The 20,053-nt window shown below is 39.7% G+C and overlaps 1 protein-coding gene across 2 annotated transcripts in view; it reads left to right on the forward strand.

The window, feature by feature from the left end:
- Nucleotides 1-20,053, forward strand: part of FANCM (FA complementation group M) — a gene marked incomplete at its 5' end in the record, with an annotated part of 70,608 nt that overhangs the window by 17,033 nt on the left and 33,522 nt on the right. For both annotated transcript variants that reach the window (XM_082761220.1, XM_082761221.1), the window contains 7 exons: nucleotides 7,441-7,572; nucleotides 8,360-8,492; nucleotides 10,092-10,220; nucleotides 10,721-10,822; nucleotides 15,430-15,623; nucleotides 16,255-16,461; nucleotides 18,865-19,099. In XM_082761220.1, coding sequence (XP_082617346.1) covers nucleotides 7,441-7,572; nucleotides 8,360-8,492; nucleotides 10,092-10,220; nucleotides 10,721-10,822; nucleotides 15,430-15,623; nucleotides 16,255-16,461; nucleotides 18,865-19,099 — 1,132 coding nt within the window. The remainder of the gene's footprint in view (nucleotides 1-7,440; nucleotides 7,573-8,359; nucleotides 8,493-10,091; nucleotides 10,221-10,720; nucleotides 10,823-15,429; nucleotides 15,624-16,254; nucleotides 16,462-18,864; nucleotides 19,100-20,053) is intronic.

The following is a 20,053-nucleotide window of genomic DNA, read 5'->3' on the forward strand; positions in this document are numbered from 1 at the left end:
AGCTGTGCGGGGCGGGGCGGGGGCGGGCCCCAGGTGTGTGTGGGGACACACTCGGTCCCTGAGCGGTGGCTTTCTTCTAATTCTTCTTCTTTTTTTTACTCCCCGCTGCTCTTCATCTCCTGTCAGTCCTTCCTTGTGACTGTATCTCGTAAGCCATGCCCCAAAGACAGAGCTTTCACGTTGCTCGGGACCGGCTGCAAGGTGTCTCGGAGCAGACTCCAGCTGGGCTTGCAGACCCCCTGGGTCGTTTCGTTCTGGAGGGTGGCAGCTGTGTAATTCTGGCATTGCTGAGGAAAGTCTGTGAGAGAAGGGTTTGTGAGCAGCCCTGTTTGGGGAAGGCTGTTGTGGGGCAGGATCTGACTGAATCTGGGGTGTCCCCGGAGCATGCAGCTCTGTTTCTAGCTGTCTTTATGAGAAATAAGCGTGCTGGTCCATTTTTCACAAGGCAGCAGAGGAAAGCCTGCAGGATTCAGAATTTTCAGTAGGAAAATAGATTGCACCTATACACCGCTGAGATGCCTGCAGGAGGAGGAGAACAAGGATTAGGGATGTAAGTGCTGACTCTGTGATGCGGCACCTAATTCCCCCCACACAAACCACCGTGTCTGATCAGTGTCTCCCAGGCTCACTTTTCTAATCCCAAGGGCTCATTGTGGTGTGCTAACAAAGTATTAATTGCCTTAGGTTAAGTAAAGTGGAATGCGTTGGTTGCAGTAAATGAGGCAGATGGTTCCACTGTGAGGTTGTTTGGCCTCTTGTTTGTAGGCAGCATCTTGGCATCACACACTGCTTGCTGGTCTGAAATTCACCTACGTCCTTGACAAATGCTTGGAGATGATGCCTGCTTAAGTATTTTGATTGTGTGCTTGATGATTTGATTTCATGGTCAACTACCTAGTACGCAGAAGTGCAAGCCTCGTCGAGAGCATGCTGAAGTGGACTGCATTTTATGGCAGCTATCAGAAATTCCCTCACAAAGGTGCTGCTGAACTTCCTTCATGGGGCAGCGACATGGCTGTGGGTAGGCACCGTGAAAAAAGTCACGGTATGAAATGGTCACATCACAGGTGATGTTTCAGATGAGGCTTAAGTACAGTGCAAACACTAACTGCAGTTGTTTGGGCAAAGAACTTTCCACATAATTTGGGAAGCTGGATTGCTACTGCTAAGTGATGGCATCCCGGCTCTTGGTGATTTCTTCTGGGTAACGTTATTCTTAAGAACTGACTTTTGGAGTCAGTGCATAGAGACCTCCTCTGCCTTTCCTGCAGTGCTGAAATGATTCTGACACTTTTTAACAGAATTAACGATTGCAACGATTTAACAATTCCAACTCTTTTGGTCAAGTATTATTTAGAGAATAAATAACTGCTGTAAGAAAGAGGCTGGTAGGAGTTTAAGATCCTGTTTTAAAGATCACCCATCACATGTAACTGCTTGTGGTTTTTATTTTGAGATATGCGTAGTAATTATGTAAAAAGTGCTGCCTTTGACAGAGCACTGAAAATGTATGATGCTTTGTGTCTAGACACTGCTAGAGCACTTGACTATTCCTGGAGTTGAACAAGGCTGATTTTTTTGTATTTGTTTTTTTCCCTCAACTCGTTAAGTTTCTGTGTAACTGCTGGCTAATAAGCAGTCACTCGTGGCAGAATATGATTTAGTTAGTGCTGTGTTCTTGGTGCTTTCCTGGCAGGTTGTATCTCTGAGTAGAAAAAAGAAACAAATATTCAGCCTTGCAAACTGAGGATACAAAGCATCTGTAGTCAGATGCTTCATTCTGTCATGTGGCGCAGTGACGACACTGACTCTTACTGAACTGCAGATTTGTATAGAAATGCCATTTCCTTTTATAAATTCTCAAGTAACAGAGGAAAAATGTTCTCAGTGAAATGAATTGACAAGTAAAGTCTGTAGGCCTTTTTTGTAACTTTTAAGAAGTGAGAAATGCTGTCATAGAATAACAAGACATTAAAAGACAACAAGATATTGTATCTTTTTTGTGAATAATACCAGCTTCCAAGGAAAAATAGTATATGTTAGATGTGTAGCCTAGTCCTGGAGAACGGCAAGACCACAAAGTGTTTGAATGAATCAATATTAAATTGACAAGGAAATTTCCAGAGGAGCCAAGATGATTACTGTGTTGATCAGTATTATTTTTAGAGACTTCAATGATTCTCTTAAAAACACTGTACCCCTCTGTGTCATCACTGTTGTATTTTCATTATTGGGAAGATAAGAATATGTCAGTGCAAAGCTTACACAAAATAGTGCTTTTCTCCCTTGCATTTAGAGCTCATTTGTCTGTAATTGCAACTCTGAAGCTGTACAGAGATAATAACCCAAATTGAGCACTCGTAGTAGCTCCTGATGCCTTTCTCACCCGTGTTCTCTGTCATAAATCCACTTGTTTTTTTGTGTGTGTGCTAGTCACTGTCCTCTATCTTCTTTCCTTGCATGGTTTGTACTGTTTTGAGAGGTTTCATCAAATGTTACAATGACCTGTTCTCACTCTGTGCATAGAGCTTATGTACTCTGTGTACCTAAAGTTTCTTTACAGTCAGCAGAAAGGGTCCATGTGAGCTGCCCTGGTGCTTCGGGAGACGCTGTTGCAGCTGCGGGACTGCACCTGGCCTCTGCGGGGCTCCGGGGCCTTTCTGCTCTGGTGGAGCCTCAGGACTCTTTCACTCAAACGTGAGGTACGGCAGGGAGATTGAACACAGCTCATTCCTGGGCCTTCCTCCTGGAAGGTATTTTGGGGGAATGTTAGGGTACCATGCTTACACTTCTTGAGGTAACACACTATGTTGAACCACAGCCCTTTTTAGTTTAATTCCTAAACTGAAGCAATGAATGTTCTAGATCTTCAGCTAACCTTCACTGAGGCTGCTCTTTCCTAAAGTTGCAGGAGGCCCTTTTTGCCTTCATGCCTTCCTGCCAAGTCATTTTGTTCTCCTCCAAGACAGTGCAATCACTACACTTTTCTGAAGCACTTCTTGAAGTTGGTTTCCAGCTACAGACTGTAAGGTCTGAGCCAGCGACAAGTCTTGTCTTTTCCTTCTTCCTTTCTTCACTCTCTGTGTTGAAAAATTGTTAATCTGGAGCAGAGAGTGGGAACAATATGACGTCCATGTGGTGCACAGCAACAACAAAAGCCTGGATTTGTGTTCTGGAGCTGCTCCTGGTTTCAGTGGTTGTGTGTTAAATGAAACCAGCGTGTTGGTGTGGGCCATGCTAACGGCCCCGCACAGCCGTAGGCGTGATGTTAACTCCGTCACACAATGCAGTCTCGTGTCCTTGTACATCAATTCAGCGTTTGCCACAGCATGTTTGGAAGTGGTGTGTGGCATATTGGGTATGGAACGTGCTGGAGCTGGGCGAGGTGGGAAAGCAGGGGAAGGAGAGGAAGCAAAAAGGCAACTCAGGTACAACGCGACTGTATAAAACTGGTGAGGTCTCTCTGTCGAGGCCTGGAGAGCTGTGGAGAACTTCGTGGCACTCGGAGATGCCTGCAGATGTGAGGGAAAAAGTACAAGTAGACCTTTTCTGTCTGTTCTGTGAAGATGCAGATTGCTTAGTCTGGTTTCTCTCAAATCACCCATTCTCTTCTTGGTAAGAAACGCAATACAAATGTTATTTATGCACAGGCGATGAAATTCATTTTTTCCTGTGTGGCAAAGAATGTTTGCAAATCTGCAGTGAAATAATGAGGCAGGATTGTTTGCTAAGAGTCTTTGTTTTTTATTGTGCAAGGAGAAAATAAATTAATAGCAGTTTTTAGCGAGATGTAACTGAAACAGTGAACAGCTCTTTGCCTTCTCCATTCAATTTACAGTGCACGGTGTGGTCCCCAGTGCATGCTGTAGCCCCAAACTGGAGGTCTTATGCCAACTTCAGGTATAAGATTTGGAAAGCAGTGTGATTTGCTGGGGTAGGTAACCTGTTCAGCAAAAACCTTTATCTTCTTGGTAAGTTTAGTGGGACAGCTTTACCAGCTGTCTTTAATAGATTGGTAGTAAATCTACCAGCTCTTTAAACTGCATTTAGCAAGCTAGAAGAAGTCATTAGTCCTAGTAAAAAATCATTTAAATGATTTTTTATGATTTACAGTTCTGTTTTTAAACAGGTAATGTAACGTGAATGTTTTGGAAAGATTGAGGAGACCTTCCAGGAGTATTTTCTTTTTAATTAAAAGTATTTTCTTTTTAATTAAAATAAAGGTATGGAGACAAGATAAATGTAATCACTCTGAGTAGTGCTTGTTTCTGTATCCCTTCTAAGTAGGTTATGTTTACTGTTCCCTATTAGTTTTCAAGCTCCAGGTGACTGGATCCTGCTGTCTTTCATAATAGTCTTCCTTGGTTTGTTTTGCAGAAGATGATTAAATCAGACAGGGGTGTACACCGAGCAAACAGTGACAATATAATTTTCTTACATGTTATAAACTAGGTCAAGAGATGAAACATAAAAATACAAGTTATGGAAATTAAAAAAAAAAAAAAGTTATGCAACAAAAGTAGGGAATAATGAACCAGTGCTGAGATACTACACTTACGTGGGCTTTACTTTTTAATGAAAGCATTAATTTTGTTTTATAAAGAAACATTTTTTGTTCAGAGACTGACCCCATTTCCACCATTTGAGACATAGTTTAGGCTTGATCTTAAGCTCCTCAAGTGTCCTCATCACTGAACTGTGTAGGATTTGATGGGAGGGAAAAGTTCTGTTTCAGGGGTATCCCGTTAAAATAAAAAACACTGTTATCCCTTGCTGGGTAACCATTTTTTGGTTTAAGTACATTTTCTTATGAGCTGGCACAGACATTTCTGCCTTTCTCCTTGTAAAGTGGCTCATCAAATACAGGCCAGATTTAAAAACAGTAACAACAATCTGATAAAAGACAACGTTTTGAATTTTAAACTCTTAAGACTAAATCAAGTCAGAGAAGATAGTTTCTTGTGTGTTTGGATTTGGGTTGATGTATGGTTTTGACCATATTTAAAGAAAAAACAGTTGATTTTTTTCCTTTCCTCCAGAAATTCTTGACAACATTGTAGTTTTACAGTTGGCCTTAGCTTGTCAGTTCAATACAGAAATCCTTTAGAGATGGATATGGTGGGTGTAACCCATGAACCAGCCCAGAAAGGATGAGCAGAATCTCTCATCTGGGTGTCATATGGAAATTAAGAAACCCTGGGGAAAAATAAGCAGTAAGATGTCTCTTTTCCCCACACTGTATCTTTTTCACACTATGGGTCCCTGCAGACGTGTCTGCAGTAGTGGTTTAGTTGGTCAAATTATCCTCTGCTGTTAATTAGAAGACACGCTCTGGGGCAGAATCTCCTGACTGAGCTTCTCGGAGACACCGTGAAGCAGGCAGCGCGCAGCCGAAGCCAGCCTGGAGATGAAGTCGGCCCAGAGGCAGGCTGTGGCAGCGCCACTGGAGGCCACATCAAGCCTCCAGAAGCACTCCTTGGCACCCCTCAGCACTCCTTGGCACCCCTCGGCACCCCTCAGCACCCCTTGTGCCCCCTCGGCACCCTTCGGCCGTGGGGCCCTCACTGCACGCTCGCGGCATCTCCTGCTGCCTCCCGCCTGGGCTGCGTTCTCCTCGGCAGCACGTGGCACGCTGCGTGAGACTTGGTACCCCGTCCAAAGGCCCAGGGCGACCCAGGGTGCACCAGAGTATGCAGAATTTAGGCTTCATTTCTATTATTTCTCAGCAGCCTTTATCTGTTATAATCTGCTTAGCAGGCCGACTCCAGCGGGTTGTTTTTGAAAGGTCTGCAGGCGTGGAGCCCGCAGTGTGGAAATTCCCTGCTGCATTGGTTTCTCAATGTAGCTGGTGCTTTCATGGTTTTTCCTTCACCCTTTCAAAGTTCTCTGTGCATTTTTTGATTCTCTTGGGGGTAAATACAACTGTAGCTGATGGTGGCAATCGTTCCCACCCCCTTTGCTCAGGATTTACTGCTTCGTGCCCTGTAGGCACCGTACACAGAGTAAGAAGCTGAAGTGGTACAAAAATATAAAAACAATCAAAGCAAGCAGAGAGAAGGAGTTAAACTAAGCTGCCACGGCACCGATGGGATATGAACAGACTGTGGGCTTTAGTAATATTTGTGCATCTAAACGGGCTCTAAAACCCAGCCTGAGTGCCTGCATGCTGACTGCATGAGGAGGTTGTCACAGTATTGTTGCTTAGTGTTTAAACATGCATTGCATTTTAAAAAATTACCTTTCTTTTCCAGCTAGGGCATTTTGTCTTCAGCAGCTGAAGATATATCATATTGTGTGAAGTCTGAACCTTAGACCTGTTTTTATGGGCTCACTTGGAGCTGATTTTCAGTAGGCTGAATCACAGCAGTGCGGGGTAAGGGGCTTGTTACGCCGCAGCTCAGCTGGGTTGGGGACAATGCCTGGAGACCTTGGGAAGCACCGTATGCATGCGAGCAGCTATCGGGAGCTCTCTGCTCTCAGGACTACCTTTGGAGGGGCTTGTTATTGTGCTGTAGTGGTGGGTTTGGTACTGCTCGCCAAGTGGGCCAACAGATTGTAAGTCGTTTCTGTAGAACAAATCTGATTACTCCAATTATTCCAGAGTTAGCGCTCAAGCAAAACTAAGACTGTGAAAAAAAAATCCCGACCACCTGAGGCTGAGAAACAAAGAGGAAAAACAGGATTAAGATGAATTAGTGCAGGTCAGTTCCCTTGTTTCACTGCTGTGGAAAGCAGGTACATGTGATGTATGAAAACAAATTGTCTCCTGGCATGGTGGCTGAGCCAGATGGGGCCCGGCTGCATGGTGCTCATCCCTCGCTGCTCACTTCTCCCACTCCCACCCCTTCCATACGCATGCCTCTAAGCGTGGCTGGTCATTCACTGTGCTAATTTGGACATCAGGAGATGCATGTATGCCTACAAGTGTGCTGGAGACTGAGGAGGCACAGAAGTCAGTTACCAGTACGCAAGGGAGCTGCAGCATGAACACGAGAGCTCATTACCTGTCCTGTTTGGTTTCCTTTAGACCACATCAGTACATGTGCCATTCCACAAGCACCGTGTGTGTTTCCACTTCTCAGTCATTTGATGAATGTAGGGTTACCTTGGTGTTTGTCTGTATATAGCATGGGGGGCACAAATCCATAGGGAACCAAGTTGAAATGGCTCTGCTCTGAGAAAAAAAAAATCTGTAAATTAGCTGGTGCTCTGTGCTGGCAGCAGAGAACCCGATGGTGAGGCAGAGCACTAGCTCATCATCTGGTACAGTAACCAATTAGTCACAAATCATTACTGCCTGTTTTGAAAAAATCTATATTTCAAGTAAAATAAATGAGCAACTTGTGTTCCATTGTGCAAGACATGTAAAAACAAAGTTATTTTAAGGGGCTAAATGTTCTGACCTTGACATCTCTTACATATTCTGTGTTCTGTTCACAGGTGTTAGAAACATTTGCTGGACGCCTGATTAGAATGGGAGTTTTGGCAAGGCGGGATATTCCCAGCCTCACAAAGTACCAGATAATTCTAGCAAGAGATCAGTATAGAAAAAACCCTTCCTCACAAAACAAGGTAAATGTCATATTTCATGTTATTAAAGGAGTGAATAAATAGTAATACTTCATAATTTACAATTTTTTATATATATATGTTAAGTTAGGTTTTCATTATAACATTCTATGTTTAAGCCTTGGAATAAAATAAGCCTACTTGTTCTACACTTCTTGATGCTGATATAGGAGAGGTAACAAAAAAGCGAAGAACTTCTTTTCCAAACTGAAAATGTTTTGATAATTTATAGTGTACTTAAAAATGGCCAGAATTACACTTTCCCCTCAAAATTATATTAGAGGACCTATTTCTCTTGGAGAGTCTTGGAGTTTTATTTGTCGTGGAGTGTTCAAATTTTTTAAACTTAAAAATGAATATTGCCTTACAAAAAAAGTCAGTGTACCTTAAAGAAGACACTGGAGAATGCACTTCATGGCAGGCAAGCCAGTTTTCCTGACTTAAATTCTGTCACCTGTGGAGATGTGGCAGAAATCTCTCTCTTTGCCAAATACTGAGGGATGGGCCAGCTGTCAAATTCTGAATGCTGCTGTATCGGACAGTGGCAAGCTAGTCTTAGAAGATAAAACAAGTATTTTTGAGGTAGCTTGAAAGGTGGAAAAAGATTGCCTTCACTGATGATTAAGACTTCTGTAACCTGATTTGATAGGCAGACTACGTGATGCGCATCAGTTCGTTCTTTGGCTCGGTGTCTCAGATGTTAACCTTGATTTAGTCATGAGAATTGCAGCGTGGTTCCTGCTGCTTATCATCTCCCTAATTTACTGATGAGTCTGTTTTGTTTCCACAGGGGATACAGCAAGGCATAATTGAAGGAGATTTTGCACTTTGTATCAGTTTATATCATGGTTATGAGCTGCTGCAGCAAATGGGATTGCGGTCATTATTTATCTACCTTTGTGGAATTATGGATGGAACTAAAGGTGAAATGTCTTCAGAAACATCCTTCCTTTTGTCCCCACTCCTCCTCATTCAATTTACTTTATCTGTCTGGCTAGTTTTGCACAAAACAGCTAATATGGATTGCAAACATATTTGATTCTTGGTTTCCCTTCATTCCTATTGGAAATAACGTTGACTCAGTGTTACAGATAGAGTGTATTTGGGAAAGCAAATGTGTGTGTATGGCAGCAGTTTTGACAAAATAAGGAATGAACAGAACACAGAGTAAGTGGCAGTAATATCTTAGAAGAGACAGGAAAAACAATTAAGCCATTAATCCAAGAAATTGTTTGGTCTTCTGAAGCAATTGTTAGGTCTTGCAAAACAATTCTTCTGTTATTTAGCTCCCCCCTATAGCAAAAATAGTGTAAATGTGTGCATGAGATTTAAGCGTTTTTGCCAGATTATTACAAATTTAGATACATCACACTAGAATTTCTATCCCAGCTGTGTGACTTCTCACTAAGGAAGCTGTTATTGTCTCTGTACTTTTTTTCATTTTCGTGAATGAGATGATGGGAACTTCGTGCACTGTTCCAGATGTGGGTACATAATGACCTCAAACAGTGATGCAGTAATATTTTCTTTTCTGGCCTCACTTTATTTTTCTTAATTCTGCCACTGAATATTGTAATTCTCCAGTCATTTTCAGACCTGTTGGATTGTCACTGCTGTCTTGTAGAGCTGGTTTGGTACTGACAGCTTTCTGAGGGGGGAAATTTCCACTCAGCAATGTCAGTCGAACTGCAGGTTTCTTCTGAACACTGGATGTGGGAGGGGAATGTTTCAGCTGTTCAGAATATGCTGTGGTGTGGCTCTGAGGTTTCTTGCTTCATTTTGGTTTGCATGTATGTCACTTGGCTGTGTGACTGAGGGTGGCTTCAAAAACAACGTTGCCTAAAGCACTGCTTAATTTAAATGTCACTGTTTTGTCCGATGTCAGAACCAAAAGTGTACCATAAATGCTGCATATTCTAGAGTATCTATAGAATATATATTTACAGTTTGCATGTCCTAATAGTTTCTTGTGAATTTTATGCATCTGGCATTGCTACAGATTATTACTTCTGCTTGCACAGATTTTTACATTTCTGATGGTACAGAGCTCTCATTAGACCTGAGCACCTTCCTGTATTCCCTAGTTTCTCAGATTCTTTAAATTCACATTTGCTGTTGTAAGGTGACAGATGAATAAATAGTTTTTCTGTACTGTCATAAAATCGTTCAGGAACCTTGTTAATTTTAGCTTTTTGATTAGGTTCCCTTTTCTTTGAGTAATTGGCAGAATTCCTGCATTGGATGGCTTTTCTATTGCTTAAATGGTTGATGTAGAACATTTCAGTTTACCTATGGGACCCAGGCTTATGTTTATACAACTAGTTTTCATCTTTAAAATCTGTAAAAGAATCTTCTTTGAGAAAATATTGATCTAAACAATGTTTGTTACATTTTCTAAAGCTACAATGTACCTTTTAGCTCTTTAAACAAGCTTACTAATTTTGAGAAGCTGATCTTTTGGGTAGCAAAAATGAGATTCACTATGGAGACTGAATGCTAAAGTATTTAAACTTTTTACAAAGGGTTTACTCGTACGAAGAATGAACTTGGTCGCAATGAGGACTTCATGAAGCTGTACCAGCAGCTTAGAGACATGTTTGCAGACACACATCAGACTTCAGCAAATGGAAATCTTTGTGAGAGTAGAACAGGTCAGTATTTCCCCTTTAGGGACAGAATATTCACTTTCTATTTAAATGAAACAGCAAATAGCTCTGCATAACTTGTAGATGGAGAAGCCATGCATTTTGATGCACCTGGCTAATATTCTTTATACAAGATTGTTTTCCTCAGACTCTCTATTTTTTGTATTTATCACTTTTCAGTAATTTTAGCTACCTTCAAATGAGTTTTGTATCTTTGAAGTTTTTAATATGATTTAAAATGAAAGGTTAAAATAGTATTATTTGACTGCATACTTTTAACAATGTGACTCACAAAAGTAACAGCACGTTTTCACAAACTGGCTTTAACAAACATGCTTCTGTAAGTATGTCACTGAGGTTTTTGTTTAGGTGAATGTAATTAGATCTACTGTCAGGAGTTTGTATGCATAACTTGGAGAATTATGATGGGAGAAAACTAAATTCAGTGAATCTTTATACTTGTTGCAACATGACTTGTATCTTTAATTGCTTTATGTCTTTTTCAGTGTTTGAAAATAAAAAGGAATTTATTTACAGTCATCCAAAATTAAGGAAATTGGAGGAAATAGTAGTAGAACACTTCAAATCCTGGAAGATGAAATGTTCTGGTAAGTAGCGACAATTCAAAGAAAAAGTAGTGACCAGTTGGAAGTGTTAATGAAAATGAGTAAAAGAGCCTACTGATTTATGTCCTAGTTTGTTCAAGTGCTTCTTTTCTGTCTTGAATGTTTGTATATCTTCTGTGTGCAAAAGTCCTTTTTAGAGAAACTATACAATAACAATTTCTTTAAGACAGTTTGTAAGTTGCTATTATTGATATAAACCTGTGCCAGGGCTCCAGCACCTGCACAGTAACGAAAGTGCTTCTACTGGTGCTGTGTCCCCTGATTTTCCTAGCCACAGAATTTGTTCTGGAGGTCAGCTCTTAGTGCAGTGCTACCATGAACCGTTCTCTCTTGCAGAGTTAGATGCCAAGTGTTTACGGAACTTAAGGATAAAACACTTAAGAGTTTGTGAAAGGACATAAGTTAGCTAACATTAAAGTATCATTTCTCAAGGAACAAAAATAAAATATTTGTTAAAGGAAAATATGCTTTTTGATCATTTTAAATTACAAAATTGTATTTAGTGAAATTAAGTTCTAAAACAACTGTAGATGAACAAAAGGTTACTCTTTTCTATCCTAATTTGAAATATCCTCTTAAATATCTTTTGGACACTAATTATTCTTACAGTGTTGAAAAATTATAATAGAAAAGCAGTCCCTCTTCTCTTTCAGTCTTGTCCTGAAACTTTAAAGAAAAAAAAAAAAAAAAGAATTGAATATTTAAAAAAGAAAACAAGAACAAAACAAAAAAACCCTCAGTTCTTATTATTTCTGGCTCTCTTACAACTTGTCTTTGGAGAAGTCTTGAAATTGACATTTATAAGGAATTTCATACAGATTGGTTTATAGCTATAATTTGCAGTGAGAGTGTTTAATTCGTGTAGTCATATGGACTTTGCATACAAGTGTTGCTTCTACAAACGGAATGTATTGTACATGGTATATAAATACAAGGATACTGCCAGTAATTCAGTAACTGTGCTTAAGATGCATTTTTTACCTAAGGGAGAAATACTGAAACGTCCCTAATCTTTAAGTTTTTCTGGGAATGGTGCAGCTGATAGCATGCCGCTGACTTGGATGTGAGCATGGCTGTTGCAGGTAGAGCACACCGATTAATAGTGTGCCTAAGTAAATGAACTGGCTATGGCATAGTACGCGAGAAAGGGAGGCAGCTTCAACTGTGTCACAGTAGGCTGTGTCACACAAAGACATCATTTTTGTCTCGTTGTTTCTCTCTTGAAACATCTGAAACAACTGAGACTTTCACCACTACAAAAAATATGTATTACTACTGCTTGTATTTATGCTTATCTGAAATCAGAATGTATTATTTGGGGGCAAAAAGACCTTTAAAAGAAATTTCTCTCAAGTGTTTCAGTTTTTCCCTAAGCTTAATATTGTTTCACTGTTTCATACATGGTGGTCTTTGCAGCTCTTTTTGCCAGTGTTTCTGTCAACAAAGCATCAATTTTCCTTTTATTCTTTATATAAAAAATAATGCAGTTCATCCAGGATTTTGTCTAACAGGATAGCAAAACAACTGCAGGGAGAAGTATAGAATCAATTTTTCTATCTGGCTTTGAGAATGGAGAAAATTAGTAAGTTTGCTGCCACTAATGATTATTTTATTCTATCTTTTTATCATTTTTGTATATGTGTATAGGCATGGGGGGAAAATATTACCATTTTCTGTGAGCTACAAGTTTTGTTTTTTTTTTTCACATAAATGTGGAATTTTTTTCAATGATGTTCAAAACAAATGTTTTCAATACTCCCTATGTCCCATCTCTTCTATATGATGAGCAGTTTTATTGTTAAATTCACTTCCTTCTCTCTTTTAAAATACATGAAGACGGTGTAGACAAGTCAAGTATCCACCCTGTTGCTAAGAATGACAAACACAGAGGCATCAATATGAAATGGAAAACCTTCTACTACATTGATCTCTTTCTCATTCTTTTTCGTCTTGACTGAAAGGGGAAACAAAAATATGCCATACTGTAGCAAGAGATTGTGAAGCAAAATACTCTGAATCATTCAAACCTCTCTGGTTTTAGGAAATTTCAGTTTCTTGATTCAATTGTTGTTTGGGGAATAATGACATCAATAATGATAATTTGTTTTGCTGCTTCTTTTCTTTTTCCATGTTTGTTTGTGTCTTTTTCCTCTGGGAAGCCCCAATAATTTCTGACCAGCTTTTAATTTTGTTTGTTTTGTTTTTTTTTATTTTCTGTCTTAGATAGCTGGTTCTCAGAATACACTGGAAATTACATTTACTTTATAGTAGGCAACATTAAGTTTCCTTATTTGTCTTTCTGTTTTTTTGTAATACGTCCAAATTAATTTTATCAAATTGCTTTATTTTTATGTGATTTTGTTGTTGTCCTTTCCACACTTCTGTCCGTTCTCCCTGCTTCCCTCAGTGCCTCTATATGGCTTCTTGTAACATCTTTTGCTATTTGCTATTGCCTTTTCTTTTCAGGTTCTGTATTCTGCACTGGAGTTACTTTCACAAAGTTTTGTGTTTAATACTCTTACATCTTCTTTTGATAGCTTGGATTTTACTGTCATATGAATCCCATCATATATATTTTTTCTTGCAGTGTTGGTCAGATGTATGTCTTAATATTGCTAACAGGTAATTATTGCTAACAGGTAATTAGTGTTCAGCTGCTTTGATTCTGTGGTTTGTGTGTATGTGCCTGAACCTCAGAATTTAGTAGGCATGTTTCTAATGCAAGGCCAGAAAGCCCTTTACAGTTCACAGTTTGATCACAACCTTATACATCTCCAACCCAAATCCGCTGGGCAGCTGACACTGTGATTTTATTTGCCATGTTGTTCACCGTGTCATAGCATCTTTGATCATACATTCTGAGCAATAACTCCAAACCTGTATTTCTACCCTTACTTTTCTTGGAAATAAACTCTAAATCCACATGTACACAAGTAGCTACACCCTAAATTCTGGACTCTAATTGAATAGGGTACACACCCATGTCCCTCCTCCAGACAAGAATTTGTCATGAGTCTGTCAATAAAACAGATAAATTTGAGTATTTATCATGATTCCAATCATAATTGCATGTATCTTTGCTCCATCAGAAGGCTCTGAAATGTAAGCCTAAATCATTATGTGAGCAGTGGAAGATACATTCAGCATTTGTTTCAGGAAGCTTGTTCAAGTGCATAATATCTCTAGGGAAACAATAGCAGCAAGCAAAACTTCTGAACCCAACTGCTTCATTCCAATTAAGCATTACTGAACTACTCAGTTTCATAAATCGCTGTGATCATGCCTGTTTAATTTTTAAAACCAGTCAGTGCTTCAGCAAAACATTTCCATTGAGATGTCTTGCATTTGAGAAGGAAAGGATTGGAAAGGAAAGGAACAACACTAGCTCTTATTCCTCCCTTTGAAATCAAGTCTCTCCTATGAGGACTCAGAGGAGTAGTGCCAAGTTGCCTGTGCAAATTCTCTGATCTGTTTCTGAGTAATGAAGCAACCAGGCTTAGTCTGAGCTTCTCGTTCATGTTGCTGTTATACCCCTGCCTTGTGAGATGCACACACCACAGTTCAGGTAAGTTCAAGAAGACATTCTGGCCAGCTCTAAAGAAGCGTTGGCTCAGCATAATGAGCTTCTCCCAGCTAATCTCCCATACCTAGATTACCTATTAGGTTGATTATGGGCTGCTAGTATCTTGAATTTTCTCTGTCTGGTTTTGGATAAGTCAAGGAGGCAGTGGCAGCACATAAATTGTATTGCAATACAAGGACAGATACTATTGAGTGTTGTCACTGTTTGAATCATGGGATTGTGCTAAAAACAGATACAGAACAATGGTGTTGGTAATAAAGCTAGTGGAAGAGAAGAATAGGAACTCATGTAAGTAGGGTATATCCAACCTGCACTTACTCTAGAATGTATAGCCTGTCATTTGCTCAGGATGGCAAACGATACAGAACACATTCCATCAGTGTTGCAGTGGTCTGGTTTCTAGTTAAAAGTACTGCATCATGTGCACCATGCCATTTCTAGGCCTTCACTGGGACAGGTTGCTGTACCTGACAGATGGCCCCCATATCACCTGCAATATCACCGCCTTTGTCTTACTCTGGCCACTTCAGTAACATTCAAAATTCACCTCAAACCCTCTTTGAAAGAAGTCATCTTACACATTATTTCAAGACACATGCCAGCTTTTCAAAGTAACATGAATAATAGTACCTCAGATATAAGACATTCTCACTACAGCTGGTGTCAATTCTCCAAAATTTGAATGCTGCTTTGATTCCAGAGAGAAATTGTTTGAGCAGGTATATCTAGGAGTATTTTCTGGGGGTGAAAAGGTTTGCCTAAATAGGTTGAGGGGCTCATAATTACCAGTTTTCTCTACTACTTATACATATATATGTTTAGATTTTTTTTAATACATTTTAAAGAAAAATTCTTAAAAAAAAAAGCCATATACTTGGGTAAAATCTTCTAATTGTTAAGTCAGGTGAGAGCTGTGAATGTGTAACGTGTGGGATGACTGGTCCTCACATTTCTGTGGCAACTGTTTTAAAATCATGTATTTTCTGACTTTTTTTAACCTAAACAGATCAAACCACGACTGACAGTACATCTGTGAACACCGTGGATACCAGAGTGATGATCTTCTCATCATTTCGGGATAGTGTGCAAGAAATTGCAGAAATGCTCTCCCGCTTCAACCCAATGGTTAGAGTAATGATGTTTGTTGGCCACTCCACAGGAAAGAGCACAAAAGGCTTCACACAAAAGGAACAGCTTGAGGTAAAGAGAAGATAAAACTTGTATTAAGAATAGTTACAAGGAATATGAATAGTATAAATAATTATATGGGTATTAATATAGGTTGTATGGCAGTGACTGAAATTTCAAGTGTAGTTAGTAAATACTTAGTTCAGTTGCTTTCAGAGTATCCAAAGTTATACTCACTAAACAGAATGTATAAATAGGAATAGTTTATCCATTTACGTTATATTAAGACATGCTAACTTTTATATATTTGAAAATCTATGGAAATATTTAAATACTTACTTGCTTTGGGGATTTTTTTTTCTTGTACGTAGGAAAGATAAGATATATCCTTAAATTATGATTTAGCAATATAAAAAAAATATTGTAAAGTTGGGAAGATGACTTTTAGAAGTATGATATAGTTAGAGTCAGAATGAGACGTGCTTTTTCCACTTTCTTTTAGAATTGAAGAGTCATATTGATAACATTAGTGCATGCTAGTTGATCATGATGAAGTAGTTGACAAATTTAGAAAGATTGGCTGTGTTTTGTAGGTTTAAAATACAAATTTATCTATTTTTCAACTTCTGGATACACCTAGAAAAAAATGCAAAGTGTGTATGTGAGGCTTTCTAGCTAACTTGTTGAATCTATTCTTAATCAGGTGGTAAAACGCTTTCGTGAAGGTGGGTATAACACCCTCGTCTCTACGTGTGTTGGAGAAGAAGGCTTAGACATTGGTGAAGTTGACCTCATCATCTGCTTCGATGCTCAGAAAAGCCCAATTCGCCTCGTGCAGAGAATGGGCAGAACGGGGCGCAGGCGGCAAGGCAGGATTGTTGTTATCCTCGCCGAGGGGCGGGAGGAGCGGGTGAGTGTGAAGCTTTCTTCTTGCTGGGAAACCAGAGGGACTTGTTTACTGTGTTCCAGAAAACTGTGTAGTGTGCATTAAAAGTCATGGCAATCGTGAGTGCTCTTAGCAACGTCTTAACTGTCCACAGGAAAGTATAATAGCCCACTATGACCAAAAGAAAATGTCTTTTTCTTCCATGTTGAGAACTTCAAGCTTTGCTGTTGATAGTGCTTATTTTGTAAACAATAAACTGAGATGCAGAAAAAAAACATTTTTTGCCAAGGTTATGGAACAATCTGTGGCAGAGATGAGAATGAAGCTCTGCAAGCTGGAGGGCTGTAAGTGTCTCTCTCTGAACTGCTGACGACACTGCGCTTTCAGACAAGTACTTAGTGGTAGCAGGCTTGCGTGTGAGGTCTGAAGAGATCAGCTTAAGTGGAAATCTACTTTTGCTAAATTCCTGAACCTCAGCACTCAACTCAGAGTATAATTAATCTTCTCTGAGCGCAGGCTGCCCCTTGGGAAACAAATGTACCAGGGGAAAGCTAAGCTGTGAGTCGTGAGGTGGGGGAACTGATCTTCAGCTGTACCAGCACACTGACCAGCTCCTCTGGATGAGATCCAAAGAAGATGACAGGGTAGTGCTAGGTGGGAGGAGGCACGGCAATCCCTTTGACATCCTTCTTTGGTTAGATGCCTTGCAGTATAGTATGGTACTGCATCTTTATATTTTCATCATGATTTTCATCAAGAAGTTTTGTTGGGAGAAATTGGAAAACATAGGTCTGGAAATGTTGAGTTTGACAAGAATTTTTGTCACAGAAGCTGTCGTGACTTGCTCCTGCCCCCATCTCCCCACACGTTGCCCCCCAGGTTGGGTTCCCTGTGGAAGCTCGCTGCCATCCAGCAGGCTGGCTCGTGCCACCTGACTGCTTGTGCTGTGTCAGTCCCCTGGGTTCCCCCCTCAAACTTTCTGCCTTCTCCCTTGTGTTCCCAGGCATGTCGTGTTTTGCTTGTTTGTTTTTAACGTCTTGTGACAGCTCAGCTCAACGTGCATTAGCCTGGAAGGGAGCTCCTAGCTGCAGATTTAAACTGATACAAAGGTGAGGGCTCAGGAGTTCCTGAGGGGCTCAAGGCCTCTCAGACTCCTGCCAGGCCAAGCTGACACTGCCTGTGAAACACAGCAAAAAGGAACTGTATTGATAAGCAACAGTAAAGTAACAGTTCTGTAAGGCAATTGAGTTGTTAATAGAAAATTTGTTCTATAAAAAGACTTTTTACCTGTGTCAGGATTAAGAAAAAACAAAACTTTATTGGAATGTCTGTAAGGCAGTTTAATAAAGTTCTCCCTTAACCTCTTCCAGTTTTATTCCGAGTGTCTTCTTGTGTCTGCCTCTTCAAGTCCTTGCTTCCAAAGATCATCTGTCACAAGAATTTAGCTGCCACGCTGGGCATACTCAGAGCACTCAGTCTGCTCAGCTTGGCGTGCTGTCTCCATCAATGACCTGCGACAGAGACTCAGGGAAATGTATTAAGACAAGAAGTGTGCAGAGCAGGGACCAGTTTCTTTCTGTAGTTTCTCTATCATCTTGGTTTCTCTGTTGCACAATAAAAATGAGATGTAATTAAAAGGACTTGAGGCACGCGTGATATTAACAAATAACCTTATACCTTAATTTGTTTGACCTCTTTTCTTCCTGATGTAATGTGATTTACATCATCCCTATATCTATTGCAGATTGTGAAGTCCTCCAGGCAAGGGCTGTGTTTCTTTTTCTCTCAAGTGTCATGCCTCCTTCTGATTTACTTATGGAATAGAAAAATCTGTATATTAAGTTTATATTTTGTGTTATTTATTTTAAGGATTTTTAAGGCATGTTTGCAACTTAAAGGACAATCACTGTTCTTTAGTACCTCTTTGCTTTTTATTACATTTGCTTTGAATGTTTTACAGAGGCACAAAATGAGCATTCAAATTTCAATTGACTTAGATATGTTAGTTTGGAAGCTTCGTAAAATGGGAAAAAAAGAACTTAGAAGCTATTTTTAATGTAATCATGATCAGATTTTCAGTGCAACTTTAGTACTTTATTGTTTTCCTCTATATCCTTTTGCTCCTTTCTTCTCTGTAATTGGTTACCATGATGTGGGGGCATACTGCAAGTCTTGGACTTGCAGTTCAGGAACTTGAACATGCTGTTGTGTTGATCTTACTGACCATGTCCACAGAATAGGGCATGTGCGTAGTTCTCTGGCCCTTGCATCATATTTTGTTTTATTTGTGTTTGGGAAGAAAAAAAAAGTGCATGACAGAACAAAACATAATGAAAACCCCACAGACACTCAGGCGTTCTTTTGCTTATCATTAAGTCATGTGGAAAAAGCAGTTCAGCAACATATGACTTTTCCTTTCTTTTACAGACTTACAATCAAAGCCAGTGTAACAAAAGGAGCATCCAGAAAGCTATTTCAGGAAACAAAGTGCTTCATTTTTACCAGCATAGCCCGCGTATGATTCCAGAAGGCATAAATCCAGAGTTGCATAAAATGTTTATTACTGCTGAAAAATATGAACCAAACAATTCAGGAATGGTTTCCAGAGGGAGAAGATCTACTTCCCTCCAAAATAAATCTGCTCTCTTTTCCTGTGTCACTGGTAAGAGGATTATGGTGTTTCTGTAAGCGCTCTGTAAGCTGCTATCTCATGTCGTTGTATTACAGCATATCAAAACTGCGCTCCCACATGAGTTTGGGTCTCTAGCAAAAGTGTCCTTCCGACAGCTCTAACTTTTAAACTGTGATATTGAGCTGGCTGCTGCTTTGATTCTGCATTCTTTTCCTTTAACATCCTGAAATCACAGTTCTGTCCTTCAGTATCTGTACTTTGTATCAGACGTTTGTTTCATCCTTCCCCATAGAGCTTCCCATAGAGTCAATGACTGAGGGCCAGAAACTCCAGCAACAAACAGAAGAGGCCAATGTTAATGCCTTCTGAAGACTTCTGATATGCCTGTCAGCTGGCATACTTGTCACTAAATCTTTAGTGTTAATTCTATACTAGATCTGTTTTTTAGCTAAAACACCTAGGCTTGATTCTTGTATTAATGCAAGAAATGTGTCTTTCATACTGTTGGAAGTTAAAATAAAACAGGAATGCTTGAAAACTGAAGGATTTTGAGGGGAAAAATGGAGAAAGCAAACGTAGGATATTGGGACCAGATGAACTCCAGAGGTCCCTTCCAGCCTCAAATATTCTGTGATTCTTTGATTTATTGCACACGCTTTTGGAGAAAAATAAATCTTAAAAAAGAGAAATGGCTCCTCAGCTTGTTCACTTAGGTAGCCCTGGAATGAGCTTATAAAAGAGGAAGAAAAGGCTACATTTTACAAATACTAGGAAATCAATCACAATCTCTTTTGTTAAGTGCTTTCAGTACTTTAAAAAACAATAGCAACTGCTTGGAAGAAAGAAAACTCCAAAAAAAAAATTCAGAAGCTTCATATTCCAGTGTCTGAGTAGTTAGACTTAAAGGTTAGTGTTTTTAAACTCTTCTGACCACAGAAGTTCTTACTGTCACAGTCTGCCTCTGATCCCCTTCTGAACACCATC

The sequence above is a fragment of the Aythya marila genome, assembly GCF_965140915.1.
Source record: "Aythya marila genome assembly, chromosome: 5".
NCBI lineage: Eukaryota > Metazoa > Chordata > Aves > Anseriformes > Anatidae > Aythya > Aythya marila.